Here is an 11,947-nt window from a genome sequence, read left to right as displayed (position 1 = left end):
TTGGCGGCTGAAGACGGTTATATGTGAATGATGCCTGTAGCTGCAGGCATTATTCAGATATCACCGCACAGAGTCTAGGACGTCCTCGGTTGTTAAGTGGTTAAACAACGTCTTTATTGGATAAAATCAGATCAAAACATAATCCAAAATGGTGCATTCAAGATGAAAAAGTGGCAATAGGTATGAGTAAGCATCTTACGATGTGAAACATGTTAGCCATTTTTTGTCCTGTTGTCCACTTTTTCATCTTGACTGCACCATTTTGGATTATGTTTTGATCTGATTTTATCCAATAAAGACGTAGTTTAACAGAGTCAGCGGTGGGCGTGTTTTGGAAGTGCCTGATTAGAGCGAAATGCTCTAATAGGCTTCCCGATTAGAGCCCGCAGGCTCTAAACAACTTCTAAATGGTTAGCCAGAGGGCGCACAGACTGTGCGTTTCCCTGGTTAAACAGTGATGCATTAGGGAATCACTTCCCTGACACTGACCTGCCTCTCAGCCAATCAGGTGCACCGGGTCTGGTTACCGGTCACCCGATTGGCTGAAGCGACATCGAGGCAGCGTGGAGAGGATAGTGCTGACCGAGAAAGGCAAGTGCTGGGGGAAAACTGGTGGCAATTGGGGGCACAAACTGGCTGCGTTTTATGGGCACCGTGGCGGCAATTGATTTTTTTTCAGTTTGTTTGCGCCCCAATTTCGAGTGTGCTACACACAGATTGCAGGGCTCAGGAATGCATGTCTCACAGGACAGTTTACAACTCACCTTCCAGTAAGAGCTCTCCTCCCACCCCCAAATCCTCTCTTCCCACCTGCAAAGTATCAGAGAGAGGGGCTGCTGAAGAACAGCAGCTACAGCTTACAGTAGGAGATGTTAGGTGGGGAGAGGGGGCATTAGTGCAATGAGGGGGTATAGGCAATGATATTGGTGCCAAGTTAATGTGGCATTGGTGCTAAATATGGGGGGGGGGCGCACAATGTGCTAATTTCTAACTTGGGGGAGAGTTGGAACATTTGGGATGCATGACAGGAAAGGAGAAACATTTGTAGGAGAGGGGGCAACATTTGGGATAAGTGATGGGACAGGAGGGACATTGGGGATATGTGAGAGAAGGGGCATTTTGAAGTGGGAGGGGACATTTAGGATACGTGGGGGGACAGGAGGAGGAACATTGGGGTGACAGGGACATTCAGGATAAGTTAGGGAGACAGTGATGCTCTGTATGTGTAGTGTACATCCGTTTCACATACCACAGTTCACTTGGTCAGGCAGATCCGATTCCCTGGAGATGTCATTTCATTGCATGTGGGAACCGGGGTAGAGGTGGCGTCAGAGTGGCTGCCACAATGTAGAAAGGGAAGATAGTCCAGAGCGGAGGAAGAGAAGACAGCGGCGGACGCCCAGAGTAATCCAGCCCTGCCACTGCATGTGACCGCCATTCGTCCAATCACTGGGCAGTTTTAACACCCTAGGCGAAACCTCACTTTGCCATCCCCTTTTCCCTGCCCATGGAGTGCCCAAATGCAGCCTCACCAATGAATGTTTGCTTCCATTCGGGACAGACAGTCCTCCGCTGCGCCTCTGACACCATGTGCGAACAGAGTGGTCGCTACCTGCTGATGCCAAAACGTAGTCACTTGCTGCAGAGTGTAGGAACACAAACAGCCAGGCTGGTCCCATCTTATGCGGTAGTCGAGTGTGACAAATTGTAAATAACCATTCCTGGTGCACTTGTTTTTAAGCCTATGGAATGCCTTGATGTTCTAATTAAGATTACTTTAATATTTTACATCCTGGCATCTAAAGAAAGTTGGTCATAGATTATACAATTTTCCTTTAAGTTTACCAAAACCATATAATGTGACGTCAAACCTAAACACTTTCCATTGGTATGTCATCAGGCAGGCCCTCGCACTACATAGTTGAAGCTAAAAGGAAATTGAATAAGAAAATTGTATTGATGGGCAGCGTTAGTCCTAGGGAGTTTTGTGATGGAGACCTTCATGAGACCCAGCTTTTCCAAATTTAAAAAATAGTCTGTTGGCATTTTCCATGCAGCCAAGGAATTTTTTTTTTTTTTTTTTAAGCTGAACTTGTCAACCCAGGTAGTAGCACTTGTAACTCCACCTACAGCTCAAACTTTGGCAATATCAGCAGAAATTCAAGCCGTCTATGGCCAGCCTAAGCTACAGAGAGTTTAGACTTGCCTCATAGTTAAACTACTTATTAGAAGGTAATCTCATCCAAGCAATATTAACCACTTAAAGACCTTAGGTGTTTTTCAGATTTATTGTTTGCAAGACTAAAACAGTTTTTTCTGCTAGAAAATTACTTAAAACCCCCAAACATTATATATATATTTTTTTCTAACACCCTAGAGAATAAAATGGCGGTCATCGCAATACTTTTTGTCACACCGTATTTGCGCAGCAGTCTTACAAGCGCACTTTTTTTGGAAAAAATTCACTTTTTTGAATTAAAATAAGACAATAAATTTGGCCCAATTTTTTTATATATTGTGAAAGATAATGTTACGCCGAGTAAAATGATACCCAACATGTCACGCTTTAAAATTGCGCCCGCTCGTGGCATGGCGTCAAACTTTTACCCTTAAAAATCTAGATAGGCGACGTTTAAAAAATTCTATAAGTTGCATTTTTTGAGCTACAGAGTAGCTCCAGGGCTATAATTATTGCTCTCGCTCTAACGATCGCGGCGATACCTCACTTGTGTGATTTGAACACCGTTTTCATATGCGGGCGCTATTTGCGTATGCGTTCGCTTCTGCGCGCGAGCTCGTCAGGACGGGGCGCTTTAAAACATTTTTTTTTTGTTTTCTTATTTAATTTTATTGATTTTATTATTTTTTACACTAAAATATAAAAAATAAAAAAAATGATCACTTTTATTCCTATTACAAGGAATGTAAACATCCCTTGTAATAGAAAAAAGCATGACAGGTCCTCTTAAATATGAGATCTGGGGTCAAAAAGACCTCACATCTCATATTTAGGCTTAAATGAAAAAAAAAAAAAGAAATTTGTCATTTAAAAAAAAAAAAGACAAAAAAAAAAATTGTCTCTTTAAGAGGCTGGGCGGGACTGACGTTTTGACGTCACTTCCGCCCAGCAGAGCTATGAGGACGGGTGGGGGCCATCTTGCCCTCACTCAAGTCCTCGCTCTCCAGGCGGCAGCATCGGATCTCCTCCGCCGCTACCGACGGCTCCGGTAAAGCGGCGGAAGGCGCGGAAAAGCAGCGGGAGGGGGGGGGGCCCCCTCTACCGCCACCGATAACGGCGATCTCGCGGCGAATCCGCCGTTATCGTTTACACGGCCGCCCGCTGAAAACATGGATATCTCAGTTGTGGCAGCAGCTGCTGCCGTTACTGAGATATCCATGTTTAAAAAGAGGACGTACATTTACAATACGCAGGTCTTTAAGTAGTTAAACACAATAAATCAAACCATTCTATTGCAGGTTACCAGTTCTGATAGTCTGCATTTGTTTTTTTAAAGCTCCATTTTGACCTGGAGAGCCAGCGATTATTTAACAGAACAAGTCGTTTTCCCAAAAGAGTCCATGATCCTTCATCCAGAGTGGAGGGCACCGATACAGGTGGTCAGTACTGGCCAGACCCACCAAGTGAGGGGGGGGGGGGGAACACACGGGAAAAAGCCTAATGCAGGCTTTACAGCTAATGATTGTCAAGCTGCAATATTAAATTGTTGGTTGAATACAACTTTAAGCCCGGGGCATCATATTGAAGGGGCGGGTTTGAATCATGCACATCCAGCTGAACTCGCACAATTTAAAACAGGCAATGCAGTCAGACTTTGGGTGGCAATTTGACAATCAATGCAGGTTCATGCACAGACGTCTATTCAAAGTTGCACCCAAAGTCATCCAGGAAATACCTTTGAGGGTTGGGTCCAATGCCGCAAAGTCGGCGTTGCACCAATTCAGACAGTGCCATTGCCAGCAATAGCGACCGATTTGACATGTAAAATTGGCCCAACGTGAACATGTGCTTAGCAAGAGCGACACAGGAAGTAGATAGCTCAACCATGTCACTAAACTCAGCTCAACCATGTCACTAAACTCAACTAGCAATTAATCAGGAGCACCAGATGACTAAACAAATAGAAAACTGCTCCTTTGCCCCTGTTCACATTGAGCCAATGTCAAATTGTAGCCCATTGCCAGAAATGGCACTGTCCAAAAGCCGTGCGACACTGACTTTGCAGCGCTGCACAGATTTCCAAAAGTAGTTTCTGCACTACTTTGAGGCTTTAAAGGCAATTTTATAGACATCTGCATGTACGCACATATGCCTGTCAAATCACACCCAAACTCGTACTGAAACGCAGGTTTAAGATTGTGCAAGTTCAGCTGCACTCGCACAATTTCAAACCCGCCTACACCGTGAACGAGGACTTTTGGATGAAGCCAAACATTTAATCAAACCTTTAATCATGTGATCACTAGAAGTGATACTACAAGTGACGTGACACGACACATACTGGGGTTGACTTACTAAAACTGAAGTGCAAAAGATCTGGTGCTAGTAGCAAGTCTATCCAGTGGGAACAGACTAAAACACTTGCCAATAAGTTCCAATCCTCCAGATTCTAAAACTAAAAATAAAGTTTTGCTTTAAATACTCCCAATCGCCCACTTCCTTTAAAAACGTTGCAGCTATTGGAGAACCAAACCACTTTCAGCATGGGGGGGGGGATTTGACCAAATAGTATGTAAATTGAAGACCTGTATTATATTATAAAATAAAACCCAACCCCCCCCCCCCCCCCCATGTATAGGGCCACATTTAGCCAACTCCACCCATTAACAAGTGCTTCAGCTTTTCAATGTCTTGATACAAATAAATTGAGCTCTATTGAACCATTAGGCTGCAAAAACCCATGCTTTACCACAAGGCACTGTAACTGGTACCACAAAGCACCTTTCTGATTGCAACCATATTGCAGAGCATGTGTTGCAGCATACAGCTAATAATGTAAAATTTCAGATTGTGTGGAGAATTAGGTAGCCCAGTCAAATAAATTAGGCTTTCCTAATGCAATAAATATTGTTAATGCACTGCAGCATTTCAGCCTGGTATGAAATGGCCTTTAGGGTTAATAAAATAAAAAAAGTTGCCCAAAGTTACCAAACATTTTAATTGCTGAACTTTTGCATTATTGTTAACCAGAATTCACCATTAAAAGATTGGTCACTTTGGACAATTCTTTCTTTAGGAAAATTGAGACTACCCTGGGCTCCCATCACAAGGAACATCTTACATAAGACACACAAGAAAAAAAAACAAGTTGTTCAGTGTGCAACAAACTTTATTTTACTATACGGGTCAGTACCGCAGCAAACAACAATACAGTGCAACATAGCAATGTGTGATAAAAGTCTGAGGTTTAAAAACCCCCTCTCAAACGGAGCACAAGGTGCAATGTGGATTCTTTCTGGATATTATAATCTGAAAGTGTGCGGCCATCTTCCAGCTGTTTACCAGCGAAGATCAATCTCTGCTGATCTGGTGGAATGCCCTCTTTGTCTTGGATCTTTGCCTTCACATTTTCAATAGTGTCACTAGGTTCAACCTCAAGGGTGATGGTCTTGCCTGTGAGGGTTTTTACAAAGATCTGCATACCACCTCTGAGACGGAGAACAAGGTGAAGGGTGGATTCTTTCTGAATGTTGTAGTCTGAAAGTGTGCGACCATCTTCCAACTGTTTACCAGCGAAGATCAATCTCTGCTGATCTGGGGGGATACCTTCTTTGTCTTGGATCTTTGCCTTTACGTTTTCAATAGTGTCACTGGGCTCAACCTCAAGGGTGATGGTCTTGCCAGTTAAGGTTTTTACAAAGATCTGCATACCACCTCTGAGACGGAGAACAAGGTGCAAGGTGGATTCTTTCTGGATATTATAGTCTGAAAGGGTGCGGCCATCTTCCAACTGTTTGCCTGCAAAGATCAATCTCTGCTGGTCTGGGGGGATACCTTCTTTGTCTTGGATTTTGGCCTTCACATTCTCAATGGTATCACTGGGCTCAACCTCAAGGGTGATGGTCTTGCCTGTGAGGGTTTTTACAAAGATCTGCATACCACCTCTGAGACGGAGAACAAGGTGCAATGTGGATTCTTTCTGAATGTTGTAGTCTGAAAGTGTGCGGCCATCTTCCAACTGTTTGCCTGCAAAGATCAATCTCTGCTGGTCTGGGGGGATACCTTCTTTGTCTTGGATTTTGGCTTTCACATTCTCGATCGTGTCACTTGGCTCAACTTCAAGGGTGATGGTCTTGCCTGTGAGGGTTTTCACAAAGATCTGCATACCACCTCTGAGACGGAGCACAAGGTGAAGAGTGGATTCTTTTTGGATATTATAATCTGAAAGTGTGCGACCATCTTCCAGTTGTTTACCAGCGAAGATCAATCTCTGCTGATCTGGGGGAATACCTTCTTTGTCTTGGATCTTTGCCTTTACGTTTTCAATAGTGTCACTAGGTTCAACCTCAAGGGTGATGGTCTTGCCTGTGAGGGTTTTTACAAAGATCTGCATACCACCTCTGAGACGGAGAACAAGGTGAAGGGTGGATTCTTTCTGAATGTTGTAGTCTGAAAGTGTGCGGCCATCTTCCAACTGTTTGCCTGCAAAGATCAATCTCTGCTGATCTGGGGGAATACCTTCTTTGTCTTGGATTTTGGCTTTCACGTTTTCAATAGTGTCACTGGGCTCAACCTCAAGGGTGATGGTCTTGCCTGTGAGGGTTTTTACAAAGATCTGCATACCACCTCTGAGACGTAGAACGAGGTGCAATGTGGATTCTTTCTGGATATTATAGTCGGAAAGGGTGCGGCCATCTTCCAGTTGTTTGCCAGCGAAGATCAATCTCTGCTGATCTGGTGGAATGCCCTCTTTGTCTTGGATCTTTGCCTTTACATTTTCAATAGTGTCACTAGGTTCAACCTCAAGGGTGATGGTCTTGCCTGTGAGGGTTTTTACAAAGATCTGCATACCACCTCTCAAACGGAGAACAAGGTGAAGAGTGGATTCTTTCTGGATATTATAGTCTGAAAGGGTGCGGCCATCTTCCAGTTGTTTACCAGCGAAGATCAATCTCTGCTGATCTGGGGGGATACCTTCTTTGTCTTGGATCTTTGCCTTTACGTTTTCAATAGTGTCACTGGGCTCAACCTCAAGGGTGATGGTCTTGCCAGTTAAGGTTTTTACAAAGATCTGCATACCACCTCTGAGACGGAGAACAAGGTGCAAGGTGGATTCTTTTTGGATATTATAATCTGAAAGTGTGCGACCATCTTCCAGTTGTTTACCAGCGAAGATCAATCTCTGCTGGTCTGGGGGAATACCTTCTTTGTCTTGGATTTTGGCTTTCACGTTTTCAATAGTGTCACTGGGCTCAACCTCAAGGGTGATGGTCTTGCCTGTGAGAGTTTTCACAAAGATCTGCATACCCCCTCTGAGACGGAGAACAAGGTGAAGAGTGGATTCTTTCTGAATGTTGTAGTCTGAAAGGGTGCGACCATCTTCCAGCTGTTTGCCTGCAAAGATCAATCTCTGCTGATCTGGGGGAATACCTTCTTTGTCTTGGATCTTTGCCTTTACATTTTCAATAGTGTCACTGGGCTCAACCTCAAGGGTGATTGTCTTGCCTGTGAGAGTTTTCACAAAGATCTGCATACCCCCTCTCAGACGGAGCACAAGGTGCAATGTGGATTCTTTCTGAATATTATAATCTGAAAGTGTGCGACCATCTTCCAGCTGCTTTCCAGCGAAGATCAATCTCTGCTGGTCTGGGGGGATACCCTCTTTGTCTTGGATTTTGGCCTTCACATTCTCAATGGTATCACTGGGCTCAACCTCAAGGGTGATGGTCTTGCCCGTGAGGGTTTTCACAAAGATCTGCATTTTGGCCTACAAAAACAAAAGTATAATTTAGAGCAAATTCTGCATAATCAATAAAGACATCATACCACACCAACTAGAAGACTTTTCAGCAATCAAAGCTTTTAATTACTGTACAATAGAGAGAATTTAGTAAAACCAGAGCAGCTGTGCATACTAACCCATCAACTTCTAGATTGCGAGTATCAACGTTGAACAGCTTTGAAAATGAAAGCCAAAATCTTATTGGTTGCAATGCAGAACTGCTCCAGTAGCACGATTTCAAAGTAGCAGGTCAGCACAACTTCAGGTGCTACTTTGCTGACATCTGTGCAGCTTCATGTACATATGTCTATGCAAGTAGCACCTGAAATCACAAAAAAATAAGGCAGGAACTTTTCAAATTAGTGCGGCACGACAAAGTCAGTCGCACCAATTTGAACAGTGCCATTGCCCACAATAGGTTGTGACTTGCCATGCGATTTGGAACCATCAAATCGCATGACAAATTGCACCGATGTGAACTGGGGCCCAGTAAATTTCCCTCATTGTACAACTCTAGGCTCAGAGTGTTCACTTTGAAAATAAAAGCTAAAATTCTATTGGTAGCCATGCAACATTGCTCCTGTCTTTAGCCCTGGTCCACATTGATGCTACTTCACAGAAAGTAGCAGCTCAACACAATTTCAGGTGCTACTTGGCTGACATCTGTGCCACTTCATGTACAGCTGTCTATGCAAGTAGCACCAGAAAGCACAAAAAAAAAATATATATTTTTTAAACTGTGCGGCCTTACGAGATTGGAGTCAAGCCAATTTGAACGGTTCCATTGCTGACAATAGGGTGCGATATATGTCATGCAATTTGGAACTGTCAAATTGCATGACAAGTCACACTGGTGTGAATGGGGGCTCAGCCGAATTGCATAATTCTGTAACAAAAAGTTTAGGCTTCATTCACAAAAAGTTGTAAATGCAAGTTTAATTTGCAGCTGCATGGTTTTTCAATTGAGACACGTACAAGGTCATAAAAACATGGACGGCATTTGGATCTACAACAAATCCGATGACATGCATGCCAAATGAAGCATATGGTGAGGAGAAGAAAAAAAAAAAAAAAAAAACACAGATTATACAACAACTTTTGTGCTAGAGAAAACACATGTGCAATCAGAAGAATGAAGTAACTTGTTTTATGCAGTGGGAAAAATAAATACATATACACACTATATATATATACACACACACACACACACACACACACACACACACACACACACACACACACACACACACACACACACACACACACACACACACACACACACACACACACACACACACACACACACACACACACACACTAGCCAAGTGTGTGTAGATATACACATCTATTGGATGGAGGAGGTAAACATGAGAGGTGGGACAGGGGGAGGTAAACATGAGAGGTGGGACAGGGGGAGGTAAACATGAGAGGTGGGACAGGGGGAGGTAAACATGAGAGGTGGGACAGGGGGAGGTAAACATGAGAGGTGGGACAGGGGGAGGTAAACATGAGGGAGGGGGAGGTAAACATGAGGGAGGGGTTATCACGGGAGGTGGGACAAGGGTTAATCATGGGAGGTGGGACAGGGGGGGGGGGGGAAACATGAGGGAGGGGTTAATCATGGGAGGAGGGACAGGGGGAGGTAAACATGAGGGAGGGGTTAATCACGGGAGGTGGGACAAGGGTTAATCATGGGAGGAGGGACCGGGGAGGTGAGACAGGGAGGGTTGAAGGAGTAACAAAGACGCACTCTGCCCAGCCTTAAAGGGGAAGGTCCTAAGCTGGCCCCGAGTTCCTGGTCCCACAATAGAACAGCTTAACAGGCTATCCGGGCATGCTGGGACATGTAGTTCCATAGCCAAAACGCCGTATCATGGGCTGTAATACTGAGAGATTCCACCTACAAGGGACTCCATACACTAATCTATAATAGGAGAGAGCGCGGGATCTCATTTTTAGAGCTGCAATAAGGATCGTCATGATAAAGCTTCATCTCAGGGAATGGAGCCTCACCCAGAAAATGAAAGGTTACATTTCTGGGGGCGGTTGCCACCTCATCCCGTTAAACCTGAACAGGTTCTGAGGCGGATTCAGTGCAGATAAGGCCCAATTGAGCTCAATCACCACATTATTCAGCCTCAGATTCTGTGTAATTCATACAAGTAATCAGTTTCAAAGGGCTAAACATGGCAGCAGAAAACAGCACATCAACAAGAACACACAAAAAAAAAAAAAAAAACTTAAAAAGCAAAGCCAACCCAGCGAGCATAATACAAATAAAACTACAGAAACAAAACATTGAATCCAACCCCCACTACTGATAGTACAATGTTATAGAAAGACCCCTAGCCCCGGCCTCTCACCTTCTCTCAATGTTCAGAACAACAAATGAACTCCCTCTTGTAGTAATACGCTCGTCTTCTACGCAGTTATACTGGTGGCTTCCTGTCCCCCTCCTATTTATAGAGCGGGCGGGTGACTCATCACAGCCCCGCCAGTCATGTGCTCTTACGCCACTAAAGAATCCCTAGCCCTCAGAACAGGGCGGGGTGGCTCCCGTATACCTAGAAGATACTCGCTCTTTCCCGCTAAGTCAGTCACCTCTATCCGCCTACACTCACAAATATCGATTAAAATAAGCTTTGCCGCTTGATAAAGACGTTTTTTGTAACAGAAATACGTTACCTCACAAAACACCGGCGCGGAGGGATACCAGGCGGAGGGGGGTGAAGACGGCGGATTAGTTCTCTAGAAGATTCCAGCAGTTGCTGAGGGGGGTGGGATGTGTTGTTCGCTGATTGGCGGGATGTGACGCAATGTTGTTGCTGGGGCTGGCGGGCAGATTCCAGACGTCCTGTTAGAGGACTTGCTGTGTACTTCCTGGTTGTCATTTCTTCCTCAATGTGTTGGAATTGGGGTTATGAAACAGGATTATTCCTGAGTGTAAAGGGTCACGACCTTGGCTGATATAAACTTATTTTATGTGGAAAGTTACAAAACAGCAATTACATAGTTTCCCCAAATTGTATTGTAAAGGAGTTATAGCAGCCATTGGTGTGTGAGGGCCGCTTCTCCTCAGTGTCCCCAATTCCTGGTATTGCAGTGCACCGCGTAGGTTCCATTCACATCTACGCATTACAGGAACGCACACTGGAATACGTGAAAAATGTGTGTCACATTTGCGGTGCCATTAATTGTTAATGGAACACAAAACATGCTGTAAAACCACACAAATCAGAACCCATACCAACCAGGGGCGTACCTAGAGCATTTGGCACCCGGGGTGGAACCTATATCTGGCACCCCCCCATTAAAATGTAAAAACACCCCACTATGCCCCCTGCATACCTCTTCATACTTCAATATCTTTTTGTCACTACTGTGTACACCCTCTCCACAACTACACCTCTGGACCCCTTTACATTACACAGCACCCTGCATCTCTGGACCCCTTTACATTACACAGCACCCTGCATCTCTGGAGCCCTTTACATAACACAGCACCCTGCATCTCTGGACCCCTTTACATTACACAGCACCCTGCATCTCTGGACCCCTTTACATTACACAGGACCCTGCATCTCTGGACCCCTTTAAATAACACAGCACCCTGCATTTCTGGACCCCTTTACATTACACAGCATTAAAATGTAAAAACACCCCACTATGCCCCCTGCATACCTCTTCATACTTCAATATCTCTTTGTCACTACTTTGTACACCCTCTCCACAACTACACCTCTGGACCCCTTTACATTACACAGCACCTGCACCACACCTCTGGACCCCTTTTTATTACACAGCACCCTGCATCTCTGGACCCCTTTACATTACACATCACCCTGCATCTCTGGAGCCCTTTACATAACACAGCACCTTGCATCTCTGGACGCCTTTACTCAACACAGCACCTGCACCGCACCTCTGGACCCCTTTATATTACACGGCACCCTGCATCTCTGGACCCCTTTACATTACACAGCACC

General features: G+C 44.6%; 1 protein-coding gene across 2 annotated transcripts; it reads right to left on the bottom strand.

Moving 5' to 3' along the window:
• Window positions 1-5,333: 5,333 nt before the first annotated feature.
• On the bottom strand, window positions 5,334-10,431 carry LOC120927740 (polyubiquitin-C). Of its 2 annotated transcripts, XM_040338627.1 has the most exons (3): window positions 10,325-10,431; window positions 6,069-7,946; window positions 5,334-5,840 (listed from the first exon to the last, which is right to left on the bottom strand). In XM_040338627.1, exons 2-3 carry the CDS (start codon window positions 7,938-7,940, stop codon window positions 5,427-5,429), a joined length of 2,286 nt encoding a protein of 761 aa, XP_040194561.1. In that variant the 5' UTR covers window positions 7,941-7,946; window positions 10,325-10,431; the 3' UTR covers window positions 5,334-5,426. The 2 variants fall into 2 exon arrangements, with proteins under 2 accessions (XP_040194561.1, XP_040194559.1); XM_040338625.1 differs by having other exon boundaries at window positions 5,334-7,946.
• Between the last annotated feature and the right edge of the window lie 1,516 nt (window positions 10,432-11,947).

Source organism: Rana temporaria, chromosome 2, assembly GCF_905171775.1.
Source record: "Rana temporaria chromosome 2, aRanTem1.1, whole genome shotgun sequence".
NCBI lineage: Eukaryota > Metazoa > Chordata > Amphibia > Anura > Ranidae > Rana > Rana temporaria.
The sequence above is the reverse complement of the archived record's forward strand: the minus strand, read 5'-3'. Positions and strand labels throughout refer to the sequence as shown.